At 36.7% G+C, this 22942-nt stretch overlaps 1 protein-coding gene across 1 annotated transcript; it reads left to right on the plus strand.

Annotated features, from left to right (window-relative positions):
* The first annotated feature begins 968 nt into the window (after positions 1 to 968).
* On the plus strand, positions 969 to 18252 carry VCAM1 (vascular cell adhesion molecule 1). Its single transcript, XM_032614813.1, has 9 exons — positions 969 to 1159; positions 1700 to 1975; positions 4232 to 4552; positions 5793 to 6059; positions 8037 to 8312; positions 10523 to 10843; positions 11722 to 11988; positions 13731 to 13997; positions 17336 to 18252. Exons 1-9 carry the CDS (start codon positions 1096 to 1098, stop codon positions 17494 to 17496), a joined length of 2220 nt encoding a protein of 739 aa, XP_032470704.1. The 5' UTR covers positions 969 to 1095; the 3' UTR covers positions 17497 to 18252.
* Positions 18253 to 22942: the final 4690 nt, after the last annotated feature.

Below are 22942 nucleotides of genomic sequence, written 5' to 3' on the forward strand. Positions count from 1 at the left end.
GAAGACCTGCACAAGTCTAATACAAGGAAGCGGCTATTCCGGTTTCTTTTTGATGGGCAAACATTTTGCAAAGACTTAAGTATGTGTGTGTAAGGCAAAAACAGTCATTTAAAAATACCTTTTAAAAAGTCTTTTCACTGGCGGGGGAAAAAAGAGCATAAAATTGTTGTTGTCACCTACCATAAAATAGAAACAAATTATTTTTCATGTTTTAACTGTGTTTGTGGTTAAGTCTCACAGTCTAAGAGATTTACCACTTCAGATGACTTCCATACATTTGCATTTAAGTCTGCAAAAGACTTCCAATTATCCAGCAACCGAACCAAAGAATTGGTAGCTTTTCTAAAACAGAAGAGGAAAATTCTTTCTCTTGTTCTGGTAGTGTTCCTTTATTCTCTACTCAAGAAAATCATTTCAGAAGCTGGATGTTTGTTGTCAAAAAAACTATGTTGTGAATAAAAAGTATAAAACTAAGAAGCTATGCTGTCTCTCTTTTAAAAAATAACTCATCAAAAGAAAGGATCTTTTCCTTTTTTTTGCAAGAGAAAATTTAGTCTCTGTTTTAGAATTGCAAATATATCTTCCTAATGGAGAAAAATCAGTTCACATGACATAGTGCTTGTTTAGCCACTTCAAAAACTAGAGTGTAATTTACTATTTTCCCCTCTCTCTTTTCCCCATTGGATTCAGAAAGCCTCATTCTGCCACAAGCATTATTTTATATATTTCATGCAAAGATATCCTTTTAGAATGAAAAATCAGGAAAAGTTTTAATTTTATAGGCTTGGAAGTGTTTTCTTTTTCTAGGGCAGAGATAGTAGTTTCAGTACTGAGAGCAACGGAAGGGGTTAACACTGGACTTGGCTGGGTGTCAGTTAAACTTTTTTTCTGGCTCTGCTCCGGGTTTCCCCTTGAAGGGATTTCCCTCCGCCTCTGTGTCTCTGCAGCAAGACCCTTTATAAAGAGCAGACTTTCTATTTCATTCTTCACTGAACCTCACTGGCTTTAGGAGCTCAAGACTTCCCAGGCACTTTCAGTGGGGACAGAAAGAAGGGTTTTGGAACCATTATTTTCTCATAACAACAGCAACTTAAAATGCCTAGGAAGATGGTTGTGATCTTTGGAGCCTCAAATATACTTTGGATGGTGTTTGCAGTTTGTAAGTTCTTCTTGATTTGTTCCAAATGCTAGCATTCCATTTTAGCCCTGATTTTGGCTTCAGTCAGTTTTGTTATGGTCGTAAAGAAAGGCACTAGGATTTTTAAAGAGTGGGAAAATTTAATTTAACCTAACTTTTAATGTGCTATTGAGTATTGCTAGACACCATTATATTGTTATAGTTACAGCTGTAAAGTTGATGTTTTTTGGATACTTTTTTTCCAATTTCAAATGAGTAATTGGATTCTATCTCTAGGAAGGTCTGTCTCTTTAGTTTCCTGCACTTGATAATGAGAGCAAACTTAGCTAGTGACAAAACAACTCTGATAAATGTGCATCAAGGTCAGAATGAGGGTTCTCCTAAGCAAAGACGATTTCAACACCTTCTTTTGAAAGTGACTTCAATGCTACCTTGCGTTAGTTGGAAGCAGTTTAGGAAAGAGATCAGCCAGATTGTATTTTGGGTGTTATACTAGAACAGAGAAGAAGGACTAGAATACTCAACAAAACAGTGTTTGTTTTTTTCTTTCTGCCTTCACAGCTCAAGCTTTTAAAATCGACATCTTCCCTGAATCCAAAATTATTGCTCAGATTGGTGACTCCATCTCACTGACTTGTAGCACAACAGGCTGTGAGTCCCCATCGTTCTCCTGGAGAACTCAGATAGACAGTCCACTGAACGGGAAGGTGAGAAATGAGGGGACCAAATCCACGCTGACCATGGATCCTGTTAGTCTGGGGAATGAACACTATTACCTGTGCACAGTGATTTGTGAGTCTCAGAAACTGGAAAGAGGAATCCCAGTGGAGATCTACTGTGAGTACTTTAGAGAATATTTGATTTTCTCTCCATTTTGCTTTAAAATAAGTTTCTAAAAGGATAGTTTTGAAAGAAAAGAAAGAAAAAAGTATATTCATGTCCAGATTCTTGGCTAGAGGACCTAGTGTACCAAGAAAGCTAGAGACAGCTGAACCTAGCACTAGACCAGAGACCCAAATCCTAGCTTCTATTTCCAACTCTGCCACAAACATGGTGACCATGGGTAAGACTCAACTTCTCTGGGCTTCAGTTTTCTTAATCATAAAGTGAAGGTCTCTAAGGTTCTGTTTATTTTATTTTAAAAAATTTCTATTCAATTATATCCTTATATGTTCACTTGTCCATGTGTCTAAATGATTTATGAATTCCATACTTCAGGGATTTTCCATTTATTTATTCTTATGCAATTTGGTGCTTAAAATTAGTTTAAAGATTAAACAGGAGATCTATAATTTAGTAATGGGCTCCTGTACAGTTTTCCCCTTTAGCTAGAAGAAAAATATCTGCAAACATTTCACTCATTTGACTTTGGTGGAGATAAATTTAGGAGGTTTTGTTTTTGTTTTTGTTTGGTGCCATTAAGTCTTGATGCTCAATCACTCAACCTCAAAGATATTTGTATAATGAACTAGATTTGCCTTGTGAATGTGAATGAATACCCCTCGTTTACCAGCCTACCAAAATGTATCCAAATCCATTCTCAATCCAGCAAAGAAAGTTAGCAAAAGGAGTGAAAAAATAACCTAAAATAAATCACTTACATTCTGGTTACTGCTTTTTCCAAAATACTGGAATCCTTGATAGTCATCTCTTCAGAAAGAGATCATTTGATTATCTTTTCTACTTATGTTGCTTCTCTTCTGCTGTAGTGGAGACAACTTTGTCCAGTAACCTTAACTGATTCTTCAAGAAGCCTGTATGTTGCTAGTGCTTCCCAAGAAACTGTGCCTGGCCGGCTGCTTTCAATTATGCTGGTTGTACATGCAGAGTTTATGTCTGTGCAGCCTCCTGAGCTCCTTGAAAGGCCCCCTTATGTAAATACAGGAGAAAGTAGTGAGTTCCTGTATTACCTGACAGCAAACTGTGGATTATAAACGCATTTCTTTCAGAATATGAGGGACAGGACTATTGGTGGAAAAATGAACAATACTATTTCTTCACATAGCAAAATATTTCCAGTTCCTTTGCCTTTCATCGCAAGTACCAAATAGTTGAAAATTTAAAAAGAGAAATGAAGGCCCTTCTGGCTTTAATTATCTTGGCTGAAGTTTTTTAGTTTTTTTTCAAGAATATCTGTCTTTCATTATGTTCAACAGTCCTGTCTCCATTCCACATTTGATTGTAATATTCTTTAGAGTTGGAAACTTTTTATTCTTATTTCACAGTCTTGAATCGAGCCAATGTGTTACCATCCTGGTGGTTTGCAGTGAAAAGTAGCCTTGCAAGGAAAGCAATGGCTGACTGAACTAATGTGTCCCTTGACACTAAAAAGTTCAAGTGGAGTATTAGTTAGACTTTGAGTTAGGCATTTTGGGAGGCAAATATGCCTTCCAGAATTTAAAGACTGCACAGGTGTACCTTTCTGGTGGATGAATGCCTGTCAGAGGCACCATTTTTCAGAAACCAATTATTTAGAATTGTTCTTCTCATTTCTTAGCATATCTTGCCCAATAACTATTCTTAGCAATGACATTCTAAGCCTCAGGTTCCTTATCCATAAAATGAAATATATCTGCCCTCACTAAAATAAGAGAATGTGATATAACATAAAAAAAATCTTCAATAGCAGTACAGACTAATAAAAATCCTGAGTTTAAATCCCAGCTTTACCATTACTAGCTGTGTGACCTTAGGAAAGTTATGCACATGTGCTAAGTTTATGTTTTCATATCTATGAATTGTGGTATCTATTTCTTAGGGTTGTTGTGAGGATGAAATAAAGTCATTGGTGTTAAATGAATAGCACAGTGATGGGCACACATAAGTATTCAATAAACATGAATTTCTTCGCCTTCCTTTCACTCTGATAACATGCAACACTTAGTACATGCAGCGTCAGAACTGAACTCTCTAACAGGAGATTCCAGTTCTTGAACCTACCCCAAACCACGAAAGGCTATTTAAACAATTCTGCTGTATTAAGACTGTATTCACAAACATATTAGATTTAGTTTACATTGATTTAAATCAGTAAGGGACCTCATACAACATGAACAAAAAGTCCATTTGCATGTATTTGTTTGAACTTTGCAGCTTTCCCTAAGGACCCAGAGATCCATTTGAGTGGCCCCCTGGAGGTTGGGAAGCCAGTCACAGTCACGTGTTTGGTCCCTGATGTTTACCCATATGAAAGGCTGGAGATAGAATTACTGAAGGGCAACCGTTCTGTGAAGACACAGGACTTTCTGGAGGTTTCAGAAATGAAGTCCCAGGAAACGAAGAGTGTGGAAGTAACCTTCACTCCTATTGATGAGGATATTGGGAAAGCTCTTGTTTGCCAAGCTACATTACACATTAATGAAATTGATTCTCAACCCCAAGTAAGGAAGACTACAAAAAAACTGCAAGTCTACAGTAAGTACTTGTGTAAAGTCTATGGGAATTTAATCTTGGATCTATATAGCAGTAAACTTAGCAGCTAAAGTCAAGAAGAAACGTGTTTGTAGTTTTTACACCATTTTGATTCATTGAGAGCATAATTTTTGACAATAGCATAATTTAATAAGCACACCAAATTTGTGTTGAGAAGATTTGAGCTTAAGTTCTGGCTCCACGAACTGTGTGAATTTGGGTCACTTAATTTCACAGTCTAACAAAGAGGACTACTAATACCCCCTGATTGGGTAGTAGGAAATAGGCTCAAGTGATAAAATGTTTTTAATCATGTTTTGTAAACTCATATACCATGCCTTGAAATCTCAAGGTATAGAGATTTTATGAGGTGGGCACTTATTCTGTGTGTGAGTGCATATATGTATGCTCACCTGGACACATATGTGTGGAGTGAGAGAGAGGAGATGAGGTTTGATTGTCTCCATGCTCCCTGAGACGGCTGGGGGAGCTGAAGCAGTCTTGAAATCCCAGAATTGGTAGGAGTGGACTCACAGTGCTTTGTTCTAGGCTAAAATGCTCTGGTCTGCTTTGACACCATACTTAAAAGTAAGTATTGCCTTCTATAACAAGTTTCGTTGAAAGAGAATGAGATGGAAACGTTTTATCAATGTTTTGAGAAGAATAGTCAAAATAGATATTTTTCCTAGAGAATGTAAAACTTGGAAACAAGAGCTATAACTAAGTATTTGAAAGACAGTCATGTAGAAGTGGGATTTGATATATTCTTTAGCAGTAGAGGACTGAACTATGACCGGTGTATAAAAGTTAGTTACAAAGAGGAAGAGTTCAGCTCAATAAAGGGAAAGTGTTCTAATAACTAGAGCTGTCCAAAAATCAAATGGACTGTGTTTACTATAAGGCATGGATTTCCTTGCACCATAAGTGTTGAAGCCGACTTGAATGAACCTTTGGCAAGGAAGCTGAGCCGGAACTTCTACCTTACCTAGGAGATTGAACCACATTATTCTAAGTATCTATGGCCATCTGAAAACACCAAACATCAAAAAAAGTAACTCCATCAAATTAGTCAGAAACTGGATTGACTAAGTTTTATGACTCAGCAATTCTTTACACTAGTTTGGCAGAGAAAGTTTGTCAAATTTGTGAAAGCACGTAAATAAAGTCTATGAGAGAAATACCGTAGCCCTATTGGATCAAGATGATGCTTAGCAATGACTACTGTTGTGCCCTGCCTTCTCAGTCTCACCCAAGGACACAGTTATATCTGTGAACCCCTCCACAAGCCTGCAAGAAGGTGACTCCGTGACGATGACATGTACCAGTGAAGGTCTACCAGCTCCACAGATTTTCTGGAGCAAGAAATTAGACAATGGGAATCTACAGCTCCTTTCTGAGAATGCAACTCTCACTTTAATTGCTATGAGGATGGAAGATTCTGGAATTTATATGTGTGAAGGAGTTAATCTGGTTGGGAAAGACAGAAAAGAGGTGAAATTAATTGTTCAAGGTAAGCAGAATGCGAAAAAGGACTGATAAGCTGCCGTCATTTGGATTTAAGCAATAGTGAAATAGCTTCAATGCCAAAATTACTTCGTTAACTTTTATTGATGATCCATCTGATCGTCATGTGCTTTAATACAATTATATATTCATCTTACTCATACTTCTTGGAAATATTTCCTGCCAGAACTTCCATGGCTCTGCTTTTCTGGTTACTTTCCATTTCTCATCATTCTTTCACTGCCTCATTCCTTGGCTTTCTCTCATCCTTCTGCCCCTTGAATATTAATATTCTCAGGTTCCCACATCTGGTCCTCCTCCCTTCTAACTCTGGACTCCAAGATTTGAACTATGTATTATGTGCTGTTTACTCTGAAATTCATGTTCCTATTCCATGTCACCAAAACCTGTCAGTTCTACCTCAAAATGATCCCTAGAATCTGACCTCTTTTCTTCAACCCTCTTGCCATTGCCTTAGTTTATCATCTCTCACTTGGACTCTTGAAAGATGTTCTTATCAATAAATAACATCCACCAGCTATATTCCAGGCACTTTACATATGTTTCCTCTAATCTTCAAGAAATAACTAACGAGTATGTATTTTATATCTATTTTACAGATGAGAGAATAGTGTCTCCCAGAGATTAATAATGACGCTTATTGCTTGTACACCTAATATTTGCCAGGAATTCTCTTTCCACTTTATAAATGTTACGTCTTTTTTCTTTACCACAACCTTATGAGGTGAATAAAAACACAGGCACAGAATAGTTGACAATTTGCCTAGAGTCACATAGCTCATTAATGGCATTTAACAGAGGCCCATTTAAACCCCAAACCCCACAGTTTTTCAACTATAGATAATTGTCTTTAAATGGTCACCCTGCTATCATTCTGTCCCCCAACATAATCCTATGCACTGCTACCAGAGTTATCTACCTTAAACAAGAAAGGTGCACATTTTATATGACTTCAACCAAACCCTAACTGCATGTAAATTAAAATTCACATTTCTTAAAATAGTCACATAAAACTCTTCACAATCTAGTCAGAAACAACGAGCAGGGATGGCACTGGCAGCCAAAGAGCTTTTCTGGATATCTGAGACTTAGGAGTTTGCCCTGGCATCTCAGTTTTCATCCCCTGAGTCAATAGTAAAGTATTTTTATACTGTATCAAACAAATTTAAGAGGTGGCCTGCATACCACTTTAATGCTTAGATTTTGACTTTGCTTTCAGTGTGATTCTGTGTGACTTTCGATGGTGCAGCTTTATTCTGTTGATACAGAAGCTCTAAGTGCTGGTCTGTCACGGGTATTGCTTCTAATCAGAACACATTTGTATAACTTTTTTTCAGTACTTTTCTTAGATTTTGTTTTATCTCCACATGAGGATGATTTGATTTAGTTGTTCAAGCAATTGAAAAGCTGGGATCTTGAATCAGACTCACCTGGCTTCAAGTCCTAATTTTGCCACTTGTAACCTGGGTGAGGTTATTTATCATCTTTCCTCAAGAAGAAAGAGGAGGAGGAAGAAGGGGAGGAGAGGGAGACAGAATTAATAATATCAGCTCATGAAGTTGTGAGGGTTAAATGAGATAATATATGTAAAGTGATTTCCACAATGCTTGACACACTGGAACCTCTTATATTTTTGAGCTGTTTTTCCACTGTTACAGGGATTTGATAAACTACATTTGAGTGGAGAATGAATTTTTTTTGCTGAAAAGATGCCAGTCTCTGTCTTGACAAATTTTTATCCTTATTCATTCTATTGAATGAATGAATCAACAGCGTCTTGTGCGTTTGTTCTTAAAAGATGTGGTTTCATTTCTGAAGGTCCCAAGGTGGAAAGGAGTAATCTATTCCTGGCATAGATGTTAGCTGAAAAGAGGCCAGGAAAAAAAAAAAGACAATATATTGAGCTGTGATGAAAGAAGAAAAGAATCTTATCTTCTTTTTGTCTTATTCTTTTATCCCCCAGAGAAAATGTTTACTGTAGAGATCTCCCCTGGATCCCAGATTGCTGCTCAGATTGGCGACTCAGTTGTGTTGACCTGTGATGTCATGGGTTGTGAGTCCCCATCTTTCTCTTGGAGAACCCAGATAGACAGTCCTCTGAACGGGAAGGTGAGGAGCGAGGGGTCCAAGTCCACATTGACCCTGAGTCCTGTGAGATTTGAGAACGAACATTTTTATCTGTGCACCGTGACATGTGGGCATAAGAAACTGGAAAAAGGAATCCATGTGGAGCTCTACTGTAAGTGGTTTTCAGAATTGTTTACTGTTTTGTCATCGTTGTTCCTAGTTCCACTGGAAGAAACAGAATGTGAATCTGTGACACAAGACAAGATCCTTGTGTTTAGAAGGGGAATTTAACATTGTGAATTGTTCCTAAATCTCTGAACCAGAATTTTTGATGTAACTTAATTGGCCTAAGTCTTAAGTAGATATTACATATGAACCCAGCACCCACAATGCTTAGGCTGTGTCTTGTCGATACTCTCTCATCATGGACTTGAACGCACTGCATGCTCCCTGCTTCCCATCTCCCTCTGGGTGTATGTGGGGTGTACAGAGGTGGTCGTGTGCAAGGAGTGTAGTCAGTGTCCACTCAGATAACAGGGTGGGATGACTGCTGCTCAATTGTTTGAATTGGGGGTGAGGCCCAAGCATGCTGTTTTTTGTGTTTTTTTTAACATCTTTATTGGAGTATAATTGTTTTACAATGGTGTGTTAGTTTCTGCTTTATAACAAAGTGAATTGGTTATACATATACATATGTTCCCATATCTCTTCCCTCTTGCGTCTCCCTCCCTCCCACCCTCCCTATCCCACCCCTCCAGGCGGTCACAAAGCACCAAGCTGATCTCCCTGTGCTATGCGGCTGCTTCCCACTAGCGATCTATTTCACATTTGGTAGTGTATATATGTCCATGCCACTCTCTCACTTCGTCCCAGCTTACCCTTCCCCCTCCCGGTACCCTCAAGTCCATGGTCTAGTAGGTCTGTTTTGACGGCACATTTGAAAGCCGATTGGCAGGATGGGAGAAATGAGGCAATGGGGAGCAAAAGAAAGCCAGGGCGTTAGATTTGTCACTGAGGATGGTCAGTGGCAGACAAGAAGTAGAAACAAGGGACTGCACTAGATTTGAATATTGATTTACACCACATAAATACATCACACTTTTTCTTGCTGTTCTTGTCACCTTAACAAAAATCCTTTACAGCCTCAAATCTCTATGAATTGACATTGCTGGAGTTCCTCAGTTTATAATGAACGAGGGAGAAAATATACAAAGTGATCATAAAGTTACACTTTGAGTAGGTTATTCTGCCTTGTTTTTATTCAGCGGAATTCAAGAGAACAATTGTAGAGATTTTCCTCCAGAAATCCTGCCCAAACTTGTGTTACCCCTCAGAAGTTTGTTCAGCATGAGTTAGAGTATGTCCGTAAAGGGATTTGAATCTCTCAGAAGAAGGGTAAATTTATTGCGTTATCGTATTACCAAGAGTCCAGGACCTGCTGATGTAGGCACATTCCCAACAGCAATGAGAACCAGCAGTGAAGCCTTACCATCATATAGAAACTTTAGAGAATGTATCACTTTAACGACCCTTTGCTTAAGGAGAAAAAAATTTTAGCATGGCTCTTGCTCTTGATAACCACTCTGATCTCACATTTATTGATTTGCATAAGATGTGTTATAAATGTTATTCAGAATCTAAATCTCATCGTTTCTTCTTAACTACAAGTATTATCCAAGGAACATTTAAGACTTTCTGCCTAAACTTGGCCATTGCAAATGAAAATGTCTAAACTGAGAAGTGCCCTTGGGTTTTATCTGAGATGAGAGGCTGCATGGCTCTGTGAAACCAAGCCTGGGCTCTGAGCTCAAGGAAATAGAAATTCTGATCTCAGCTCAGTGACTTACTAGATATGATGCCAAATAGCAGACTCTTAGCCTCTATCAATTTTATGCTTCCCTAGCTGTAAAATACATTCTCTATAAGTTTTTCTAGCTGTAAAATAAGTTAATACCCATTAGATTATGCCATTTTGAAGACTGAGATAATGAATGTTAAGGGACTAGCACATAGTAAATATCCAATACATCCTGGAAAATAATTAAAATGTTTAAAATATATAGTTACTAAATAGGATGGTGGAAGCTGACATGTCCATTGAAAAGACCAGACCACAGCTGTCAGCAAGATTGCATCACTAGAGAAGAATAAAAAGTATATTTATTACCTGATGATTTGATGTGCTAGTTATTTTTCGTTTCCAGCGTTATTTATATTTAATGTCATAAATATTTATACTTAATGTTGTTATTTATATATTAGTGATCATCCTATCCCAGGTGAATTAAAATCTGCATTTTGAGACCTTTGCATTTAATAGAGATTAGTTCTGTTTTTCCTTGACTGTCACATATAAGCATCATTTTTGCTTGACATTTGCAGCCTTCCTTAGAGATCCAGAAATTGAGATGAGTGGTCTGTTAGTGAGTGGAAACCCAGTCACTGTAAGCTGTAAGGTTCCTGATGTGTACCCTTTTGACCGGCTGGAAATTGAATTACTTAAAGGGGAGAGTATTATGAAGAATAAAATCTTTTGGGAAGATGTAAGTAAGAAATCCCTAGAGACCAAGAGTTTGGAACTGACCTTCATCCCCACCACTGAAGACACGGGAAAAGTTCTTGTTTGTCTGGCTAAGTTACCTATTGATGAAATGGAATTTGAACCCAAACAAAGGCAGAGTACACAGATACTATATGTTAATGGTAAGTACATGCATGATGTATCCACAATTTAATATGAATTTTTTTAATCATGGTTGCCAGGAAAGAGTTAACATGAGGTTGATTGTTAAAACCGTTGTGAAAAAATTAATTGAAAAGGAACAACAAAATAATGATTATTATAACAAACCACCCCCAGTGCTTAAAACAACTGTTTATTGGCTTACGATTCTAGGCTGGAAATTTGGGAAGAGGTCAGATGGGCAGTTTGTTCAATGTGGTATTAGATGAGCTCATTCATGCATTGTCAGTCAGTTGGCAGGTCAGTGGGGGATGGTCCCAGGTGGCCTCACTCACATGTCTGGGCCTTCTCTGGTGTTTCTTGGCCTTTCTTCTCCATGTGGTGTCTCTCAAGGAAAGTAGCCTAGGTATAGTCACCAGAGTGCAGTATTTCAAGAGGGTGATCATGAAAGGGGCCTCTTGGGGCCTGGGCTTGGAAGTCCTACCGAGTTACTTCTTCCAGGATATATTGGTCAAAGTTAGTCACAAGGACAGCCTAGATTCAAGAGGTAGAAAAATAGTCCACCTTTTCATAGGTGATTCACATAGTTCATGGTCATGTTTAATGTACCATAAATGTCAATATGTACTATCATTGATCATCCATTCTTTGATAGTAAGAGAGTTTCTACAGAATTTATTTCCATTGGAAAATATCCAGGATGTGTCCATATTCTACTCTCTATCGTTCTGTACCTGCTAAAGTAAATGCAGACAGAAAGTTGCATCTTTTGGAAAGTTATCAAGATTTATAAACTGTTCTAATCCGCGAATCCATAGCCCAGTTTTGCAACATTATCAAACTTCTTTGGAACTCGGTGTATAAAGAGTCAAGCTAACAAGTGTCCCCACCTTTTCAGTTGCTCCCAGGGATACAACCATCTTGATCAGCCCCTCCTCCATCCTGGAGGAAGGTAGATCTGTGAATATGACATGCTCTAGCGATGGCCTTCCAGCTCCGAAAATCCTGTGGAGCAGGCTGCTAAGTAATGGGGATCTACAGCCTCTTTCTGAGAATACCACTCTTACCTTAACGTCTACAAAAATGGAAGATTCTGGTATTTATGTCTGTGAAGGCATTAACCAGGTTGGAATAAGCAGAAAAGAAGTCAAATTAATTATCCAAGGTGAGCTAAGTGATTAAATGAGTTATGATTGCTAGTCTTATTTTGGTTGTGTTACTGGTTTTGAACAAAGTCCTTTTTGAAACAAACAAAATTTTTACTAAAACAGAATGCCTTGAGCATTTTGAAGAGCTCATGATGTTTCCTCTGCATGGAAAGCTCCTGGAATAGTACTTCCCCATGAACCATTCCAAGTCACTTATCCTAAAATTCTTTCAACTGCAGGTGGAATCCAGGAACTGTGCCGAGTTCCAGTTACACTCACAAGGCATTGATTATGGCATTGAAATAAGGATAGGAAGATGTATATATGTATTTTGAAATTACTTAGGACTAAAGCTACCTTATCTAGCTGGATTAAACTCTGAGTGGTAATCTCACAAGATGCCTGCTAGTATGTGCTTAGGAGCCTAAGAAGGCACTTAAACATTTTATAAATTCTGAGATTGAGTAGCAGTGACCATGCCCTCTGGTTTATCAGTTTAATGGCATAGAATCACTAGGGTGGATGAAATTAGCAGATCCAGACCCATTCTTGCCAGGATGGAGAGGCAAGACTGAGAACAAAACAATTCCTAGTTGACAAGATGAAGCTGTAGGCAGTTTTGGGCAAAATCATGAAGTGATTTGGCTTTCCCTCTTACCTTCCCTTTTGGGGTTCAAGGTTCTCTTCTTCACTAGAGCTGTTAGTTCCTCTCTTACCCCTTGGTATTGTTTCCACTAAGATATTAGTGACTTTCTTGTTACATCATTACAATAATAATTTGTATTTTAAAGGAAGAACCTTGGTAGGGCAATGCACTACCTTAAAGAAAGCCCTTAGGATGTAGCTCTGGTTGGGGAGAGTATCAAATCAAGTCACAAAACAGATGAACTTAATGGGAATCTCACTTATAAAATGGTGATGTGGTACCTCCCTCCACGGGTTGTGTATTAACAGAGATGTTGTATGTCAAGTACTTAGCCCAGGATAATTAGTGTTGTTAAGGATTGTAAGCACAGCTTAATTTCTTTTTTTTTGTTTTTTTTAAAGAAGATGTTGGGGGTAGGATTTTATTAATTAATTAATTTATTCTTGGCTGTGTTAGGTCTGCGTTTCTGTGCGAGGGCCTTCTCCAGTTGTGGCGAGCGGGGGCCACTCTTCATTGCGGTGCACGGGCCTCTCACTGTCGCGGCCTCTCTTGTTGTGGAGCACAGCCTCCAGATGCGCAGGCTCAGTAGTTGTGGCTCGCGGGCCTAGTTGCTCCACGGCATGTGGGATCCTCCCAGACCAGGGCTCGAACCCGTGTCCCCTGCATTAGCAGGCAGATTCTCAACCACTGCGCCACCAGGGAAGCCCCAGAGCTTAATTTCTTGATCTGGGATTGTCCAGCTCAGAACTCAGAAGCCTGTAAAGGCCTGTATACTTAAAGAAATATTTGCACAGCAGTGTGACCAAAAAAAAAAAGTTCTTTTTCACATTTGAAACCTACAGCTGTTTTTAAAACACTTATTCGTTGGCTAGGCTGGGTAAAGAATTATATTAAGGGACATGAAAGAAGCATAAGAGTTGTCTTCTTTTATTAAAAATGTGATCATTTACAACAATCCAGTAAATGTTTGACTTCTTTAATTACCCCTCTAAATATTTAATGCAAACAGTAAGCACAAATACCATCTTGACAGCTATTGTTACTGTCATTAAAGCAATATGGGATTGGTTTATATTTCATTCAGTCAGAGGTATCTTTAAATTCTTTCCACAGTTGCTCCGAAAGATATACGACTTACAGCTTTTCCTTCTGAGAGTGTCAAGGAAGGAGACACTGTCATTATCTCCTGTACATGTGGAAATGTACCCCAAACTTTGATAATCCTGAAGAAAAAAGCAGGGTCAGGCTACATAGTGCTGAAGTCTACAGATGGTGCATATACCATCCACAGGGCCCAGTTGGAGGATGCGGGAGTATACGAATGTGAATCTAAAAATGAAGTTGGCTTGCAATTAAGAAGCATAACACTTGATGTTAAAGGTTTGTTTTTGTTTTTTATTATTTTTTATAATCAGTCAGAGGCTTGGTGAATTGTAACGAACTTCAGGGATTAGGTGAATGAGTGGGCAAAATGGAACTGAATTCCATGATGATTATGGTTATTTCTTAGTCTTTCCGAAAATAATCACGCACAGCTGCTCTATCCTATGGAGTTCAGCCAGGAAGTTGACATTAATCAATCATTGGTCAGTGTAGAATTCCCGTTTGCTTTTTTAAATGTTGACAATTCATCATTTGTTTCTGAGGTCCTGCATTTCCAAAGTGTTTAAATGTATTTTCAAAACCCTTCCCTGGGGGTTATAAGGAAACTAGAGAAGTAGAATTGGCACATGGAAAAAGAAAGGTTCTATCCAGACCCTTTTCCTTCCTACCAGAAGAGAGTGTCACTCTCTGAACATGGAGTAACTACATATTTTCTGGATTGAGTCTCTTCAGGAAAATAATTCAGTATGGTGATCTTAATGCTGAACAACATAAAGGAAACTCTAGACTACAGAACTGTCTCCTTAGAAAATCCAAGCTCCTTGTCCATTTTACCCTATTCTGGTGGAGAGAGGGAGGGAGGGGGCAGTGGTCTCAGCAGAGAAACTTCAGAAGCCTCTTAATCTCCTAACCCCTCATGTGAACACACAGTAGGATCTGTTGATTTTATCAGTGGAAGCAGAACAAGTCAGTCTTTACTACTCTGTCTCCCACTCCTTGAGTGCTAATGAGCTCCCATTGTGTGTTGGAAGCCAAAATTGAAGTGAACATTCTTGCAAACAAATGCCAATTCTTAAGAGCCTCTGGCACTGGGCTCTCAGAGTTAGCAACTACTCATCAGTGTAAAGAAAATTTAAACGTGGGTCAGAAAATGGATAAAAATTTTACTCATCTGGCCAAATCTCTCAAGATTACAAGACCTTACCGTATGTTTTCTTGTCTTCATGGTACCTCCTCAGAACACAACAATATCAATACATACACCTAGAAATGTTAAAGAAGGGGAAAATATCACGATTACATGTAAAACTTTTAGTCATCCACCTGCAGTGATTATCCTGAAAAGAGTTGATCTGGCCAATGAAGTTACTATGTGTTCAAAGAATGGAACATTTACCTAGTATCATGTTACTCAAAGTGACACAGGGATGTATGTAATCAGTGCTTCCAATGAGGTTGGGGATGTTTCTGGACGGATTGAGATCTTGGTTATGAGTAGGTTGAAATTCATTTATTCCTATTTAATCCTCAATGCCTCCAGAACACCTTTAATTAAGCCTAGTCCCAGGAACTTGGACTCCTAACATTTTTATATTTCTTTTTGTAGTTAACGATTCTCTTTTAAAGACACACCAAAGCTTCTTCTCCACTTTTTATCTCTCATACATTGCTGTCTTTTCTAATTGCTTTATTAAGTTAGTAACTTACATATTTGCCATTTTTCACTCATTATTTAAATGAACAAATTGAAGCACATTAGGCACTCAGCTAGAACCCCCAAACTAAATATGGTTTAAAATAACTACAAATGAATGGAAACAAAAATTTGACATTTTTCCTGGGAATTTTCAACTAGTCATCTTTTGTAATAAGCTGAGTTTTAAAATTAATTTTTTTTTTTTTACAAATATATTTGCTTGAATGTATTCCAGTGATAGAAATGGTTGGGAGTCTTTAGGATTTTCAGTGTTGATACAGCTAATAGAAAATTGTATTTGAAGGTTGCCCTGGTAACAAACTCAGCAGCGAATTTTTATTTTACTGCAGATATCTGAGGGGAAAACAAAAGGCAAAAGATAATATGTATTAAATTGAAAAGAAAACAATAGGAGCAGAGATACCATTGCTCAGCAGGTTATCAATATTGATGCTTAACCATAATTATGATAATGGAAATTCTATTGAAATGTTACCCTTGTACTCTGACTAGTTCTACTCTAGCAAGGGAAAGTAGAAAAATAGGCAATTATCATTATGTTTATGGTGAAGTGTTTTTGACCTCAATAATTCAAAAACATGGACTCCCCATCATCTAACTCCAGTGATTCTTTTCTTCTTGGTTGATCTCCAATGATTAGAAACTCCTAGAAGTAAAGCAATGATTATCAAGGTCAAATCACTCATTTCTTCCAGGACTGAGACAATATATACTTCACTTGAAGAAACAATATTTGTGAGGTCATACAATGCTGTGCAAACGTAAATATAAATAGAGATGAAACTTCAGTAAATACCATGCTATCTTCTATAGATGTTCTTATAAGGTTAAGATATTATATAGTATTGTAGGGGTCAGATGATTTTTGTAAGTAGAAAGAGTACTAATTTTAAAGTTTTTGTTTACTATTACCTTATATACCCAATTTACAACAAAATGACAGGATGTAGAAAGAAAAAAATATATTACTATTCAAAAGATATTTATTGGGTGCAAGCTACTCCAAGCAGGGAGCCAGGTACTGGCTATTCAGTGGTGGATCAAAAAAAACTAGATACATGTGCTTATGTAATTCACAGTCTGAAGGAGGAAGACAAAATTAATAGATAAGCAAACAAATGTTTAAATATAAGCTGTGATTAGAGCTATGGAGGGAAAGTGTAGTGGGTTATATAACTATATTAGGAAAAAAAGTATATTAGGGTTTCTTATTTAGGATGGAGGAGATGCAGGTCAGAGAATGTCTCTCTGAATAAGTCACATTTAAGCTAAAACATAATGCTACCCAAACAACTTCATATTATCAAGAAGTGATATAAATGCTGAAGAGGAATAATGTATATTAAGATGCCCTATTTCAGAGATACAAAATATAAAGTTTTCTATATATCTCTAAAAAGCCATCGACAAGAATTCTTTCCCTTACTATCTTATATGTGGTGTTTGACTATAATGGTTACACTCTAGGTGTTATAAGGCTTTTCTTGGAGAACTGTTTATTTATTTTAATTCATAATGATCAGAGTCCTAGTTCTTTAGTATATGTTTCTATTTCCCAAAGCAAACCCTCTTCTCCAATTCTTGCTCTTCTAAATGAGTTCTAAAAAGTTGTGTCCCTCCTTCCATTCTGCTATTGAACCTGAATCTATTTGAATCCAAGTTTGTGGAAATCAACAACTGTCATCTTTAGACTCATCATGACCATAGCAACTGCTAACTGATTATTTGAATAATTCAAAGAAATATGTATTTTGGGCCCTGTTGGTTCTTATCACTACTTTGATTCACTTCTCTTTAGAGAACGAGTTGTACTGTTAAAATAAAACATGTAACTATTATTATTAAACAATTTCTTTTTATACTACACATTAATTGCATTCATTTTGTTATTTTCCAGGAAGAGAAAGTAACAAGCACTATTTTTCTCCTGAACTTCTCGTGCTCTATTGTGCATCCTCCTTAATAATACCTGCCATTGGAATGATTATTTACTTTGCTAGAAAAGCCAACATGAAAGGGTCATACAGTCTTGTAGAAGCACAGAAATCAAAAGTGTAGCTAATGTTTGACATGTTCAATCAGAGACACTATTTATCAGTTCAAATCCTCAGTACTGCTCATCATTCCACGAGGAAAACAACAAGCTAGGAGTACAGACTTCCTTGAATGTAGTGAACTCTTGGAAAGAAATGGCTGCCTATGCCCCTTGTTGTGAGCAAGAAGCCAAAGGAAAATTTCTGCCTAAAAAATAGGCACTACCTTTGAGATGTGATGACTGGAGTAGTTTCTTGATGTGTATATGCAATAACATGATTTGTATATATGTAGAATAAAACTATGCCATAGCAAGATTGCTTGGAATATCAGCACACTATAGTCACATTTCTATAATTATTAAAATGTTGCTTGGATTGACTGTTATAACTTAAAGCATCTTAATATTGATTGGCAGCTGAACTATGTCATCTTTTTAATATTTTATTTCCTTTAACAAAATTTTATTCCTATAAAGTTCATAGACAACAATTCCATGTTTTGTAAAGATGTTAGGACTTTACATTGTTATAGGCAAATGATAAACCAAGAGGGCACTGGGTTGGCTTTCAGGTACTAAACAATTCAACCTATGGTATAGTGGTTGATTGGATTTCTCTGGATGGTACTAATACGGTACAGAGACGTTTTATGATGTTATTTGTTCATCAGACTTGTGTAACTTTCCCAATGTGGTCTAAAAATGCAACTTCTTTTGATTTTCTTTTGTAAATGTTTAGGTTTTTTTGTATAGTAAAGTGATAATTTCTGGAATTGAAAGAGTTGTGTGTTTATTTATTATAAATTGCCTCCTTTAATCATGTTGCAGCTCTTTGTGAAATGTCAAGTTCAAAGACCAAAGAGTTCAAACCCATAGAACTAATAAGCACATACTTGAAGTATGGTCCTCAGATTACTTTTATCAGAATCATCATGGGAACTTGACAAACATTCACATTTCTTGGGGCCATCCTAACCTATTGAACTGAAATATCTGGTTTTGTGACCTTGGAATCTGCAATTAAAAATTTTTTTATATATAGTATACACAGAAAGAGTGAATGCAGATGAACATACACATATTAAAGGGCAGCAAGTGAACACCTGTATGTACCACTAAGGCCAAGAGATAGAGCACTACTATTCTTCAGAGCCTCTTAGATGCTACTCACTGATTGCAGCTCTCTTACTGAGGCATAAGCGATATCTTGAATTATACATTAACCATTCCCTTTCTTTAGAGATTTTATACCTATATAGGAAACCCTAAGTAGAACATTATTATGTTTGCCAGATTTTGAATTTTACATAAAAATAATCAAACAATATATTTGCCTATGACTTTATTCACACAGAATTATGTTTTTGAATAATTCATCCATGTTGTATTTAGCTTTGTATATTCATTATAAGATTTTGCTACAGCTTATTTATACATTCTAGTGTTGATGGATATTTGGGCTGTTTCCATTTTTACAATACTGATCAAAGCGTCTATAAACACTGTTTTACATGTTCCTGACTAACATGTGTAAGAGTTAACTTAGGGTGCAATAATTCTTATAAAGTGTATACATTCTAATGAAATTGCTGGGGTGTAGGAAATGTACACGTTCAGGTTTATAAGGAAAGCCAAACTATTTTCTGAAGTGATTGAAATAATTTATACTCCCACCAGCAGTGAATAAGAGTTCACATTACTAAATGGCTTACCAAAATTTGGCATTGTCTGACTTAAAAATTTGCCTTTCTTATGGGTATAAAATGATTTCCCATAATGGTTTAAATTTGCATTTTCCTGATTATTAGTGAGGTTGAACATCTTTTCATACATTTAACAACTCTTTGTGTTTAGGATCATTTGAGCTGGAGATACATATATATTCTGGATACCTGTCCTTTGTTGGTTTCCCCTACATATTCTTCTGGGAATTTTATAGTTTTAGGTCTTATGTTAAGTCTTAATCTACTTTGAGTTGATTTTTGGGTATGGTGTAAGATAATCCTATCTGTTCTTTACTGCATATTTCCTTTTCTTTTCTGCCTTCTTTTGGATTGATTGTTATATTTTTAGTAATTATACTTTACCCTTTTTATTGGCTTATTAGTTATTACTCTCTGTTTTTGTTTTTAGTAGTTGCTTTAGGATTTATAGTACATCTTTAAATATTACACCACTTCACATATGAGAACTTTATAATATATATTTTCTTATCTCCCCCTTCCAGCTTTCGTGCTAAGATATTTTTATTTTACAGGTGTAATAAACCCCACAATACATTGCTGTTGTTTTTTACTTTAAAAAGTCAATTATCTTTTAAAGATATTTGAAAATTAAGAAAAATTTTATGTTTAACTGCATATTTACCATTTCTAGTACTCATCATTCTTTTCTGTAGATTCAGATTTTCCTCTGCCACCATTTTCCTTCTGTTTAGAAACTTCCTTTAACATTTCTCATAGTACATACATGTTTGCTGGTAATGAATTCTTTTCTGAGAACGTCTCTGGGGTTTTTTTTTTTTTTTGAGTTTTCATTTTGAAAGATAGTTTTAATAAAATGAATATATAATTTAATTAACAAATTTATACATTCAAATGGTTATGCTATTTTATAAACATACAATAATTATGTTCCATTAAATTACAATGTAATTTACAGAGACAGGTATCATCCTGTTGGCTCACATAAGTTTTCAGGTCAGTAGTTTCCTCCAATGTGGAAGTTAATCAGATAAATGGTCAGAAAACTTTATTGGTATAGAATTCTAGGTTGACAAGGTTATGTTTTTGTTTTTGCTTTTGTTCTTTAGAAATGTTTCACCTTCTTCTAAATCTGCTTATCTTTGTTCTTTAAATGTAACATCTTTTTTGTCTCCTGTTGTTTTTAGGATATTTTTAACACTGGCTTTAAGAAATTTGATTATGATGTGCCTTCATATAGTTTTCTTTATGATTTGTGTGTGTGTGTGTGTGTTTTGGTTTGTTAAGATTCTTAGATCTGTGACTTTATAGTTTTCATTAAGTTTGGAAAAATTTCAGCCATTATTTCTTCAAAAAATTTTTTTCTGTACCACCCTTCTCTTCCCTTTTGTAAACTCTGATACAGATACAAAAGGGTGCTTGACATTGTCCCATAGCTCACTGATGCTCTGCTTCTTTGGTCTAGTCTTTTTTCTATTTGTGTTTCATTTTGAATAGTTTCAATTGCTATGTTTTCAAGTTTACTAATCTTTTCTTCTACATTGTTTAATCTGCTATTACTCAATGTGTGTTTTTTAAAATAATCCCAGTAGTAGTTTTCATGGCTAGTGGTTCTACTTGAGCCTTTACTTACCATGCTCAAGTTTCCTTCACCTTCTTGAATGTGTTGGATATCATTATAATAACTTCTAATGTTCTTGTTGCTAATTCTATCATATGTGTCATTTCTGGGTCTGTTTCTATTGATTTGCCCATCTCTTTAATATGAGTCATACATTCCTGCTTTTTTGTGACCTTTAATTTTTTATTAGATGCAAGACATTGTGAATTTTACCTTGCTTGGTGCTGGATATATTCATATTCTTATAAATATTCCTGAGCTTTTCTTCTAGGTCATAGCTAAGTTACTTGGAGAAATGTTGACCCTTTTGAGGTTTCTATTTTCTTTATTTTTATTTATTTATTTTTTTTGTGGTATGCGGGTCTCTCACTGTTGTGGCCTCTTCCGTTGCGGAGCACAGGCTCCGGACATGCAGGCCCAGCAGCCACGGCTCACGGGCCCAGCCGCTCCATGGCACGTGGGATCCTCCCAGACCGGGGCACAAACCCTTATCCCCTGCATCGGCAGGCGGACTCTCAACCACTGTGCCACCAGGGAAGCCCGTTTTTTATTTTTTAAGTATTGTTTTGTGAGACTGGAGCCACCTTTAATCCAGAGCTAATTTTCTTTTATTACTGAATCAATACTCTTTTGAGTATTCTACCTGATATCCCATGATTTATGAGTTTTTCCCACTCTTGTTGAAGGGAGCACAAACTATGCTTTGTCCTGTGGAAACCCAAGAATTGTTCCCCTTGCTCTTATTGGGTGGTTCTTTCCCCATATGTGGGTAGTTTTCTTACAAAGGAAACTGTCATAGCCCAGCTTGAGGAAGACTTGGAGATTTTCTGAAGGTTTCCAGAGCTCTCTCTGTGTAGCTCTCTCCTCTCTGGAACTCTGTCCTGCACACTTTACCAACCCTAGCCTCTCTCAACTTCTAAACAATTCTCAGTTTCAGGAAGTCCCAAGGCTCTGCCTGAGTTCCCTCTCTCTTCAAGTTATAGCCTGGAAACTCTCTCCAGGCAGTAAATCTGGGCAATCAGAAGACTTACCTCATTTGTTTCCACTCTCGCCGATATCACTGTCCTTTGCAACCTCCTATCCAATGACTGAAAAACATTGTTTCATATATATTCTCTGGCTTTGTCATTACTTCAGTTGTAATGGCAAATCCAACCCCTTATCTTGACTAGAAATAGAAGTCTGAACTCACTTTTAATCAAAGACTACTGCTAGAAACACTCTCTAGAAATTTTTTCTCTATTTGTTGTAGGAATGTTTATTTTACATTTTACACTTCTCTGCTCCACATTATAAGGATCCATATAAGAGATTAATTTTAGAATACAATGCAGGAAACAACATTTACCTGAAGAAATTAGTTTTCTTCTAAATAATGATTAAGGAGATTAATATAAAAGACCTGTCTTCTTTATTCTTTGATCAACTAGGAGATTCTTAGTCAAATTTACATATTAACTATAGCATATGTGTGGTATTTTATGGACTATTTTGTTTGTTTGAGTGCTATTTTCCCCTTGGTTACATCTGTACCAGTTTGCATTTTCTTCTGCCTCTTGTGCTTTTTCCTTACATTTATATTTTAGTAAACACTTTCTGTAAGTTACCTCATATTTAATGGAAAGGCCAGAATACAAAGAAGTAAACCAAAAATTAAAATAGTTTGTGTATACGTGGTACCTTGAAAGCATAAGCATGAACAAAGTAGTCTAGATGAATTCTTTATATTCACTCTCTCTATTGGAGAACAAAACCCATGGAGTTGGTGAACAGGATAAATGTGGTTGGAAAAGAAGACAAGAAATCTTTGGAGCTTAAGTGCTGTCCACTGAGGAGGGTTCTAGATCAAATGTCACTGTGTAGACCAGCGATATTTGGGGTACTAGGAAGAAATGGATGCCTCAGGTTGTGGTTTGGAGAGTGATAAGTATACTGAAAAAGAGAAATAGGAGATGAAGGAAAGCCTTGGGTTTTTCACAATGTTGCTAAGAAAGAACTCTGATCTTTCGTGTTTTAAGACACATATTGTGCTACTTGTGTGTCTGATGATCTAATCAGAGCCTGTGGGTATGTAAATGTGTCTATCTTAACATATAAGCTTCAAAGAGAGCCAGTAACATTCTATCGCTTTGAGTCTCTTTAAAT

The sequence above is a fragment of the Phocoena sinus genome, chromosome 1 (genome assembly GCF_008692025.1).
Source record: "Phocoena sinus isolate mPhoSin1 chromosome 1, mPhoSin1.pri, whole genome shotgun sequence".
Taxonomy (NCBI): domain Eukaryota; kingdom Metazoa; phylum Chordata; class Mammalia; order Artiodactyla; family Phocoenidae; genus Phocoena; species Phocoena sinus.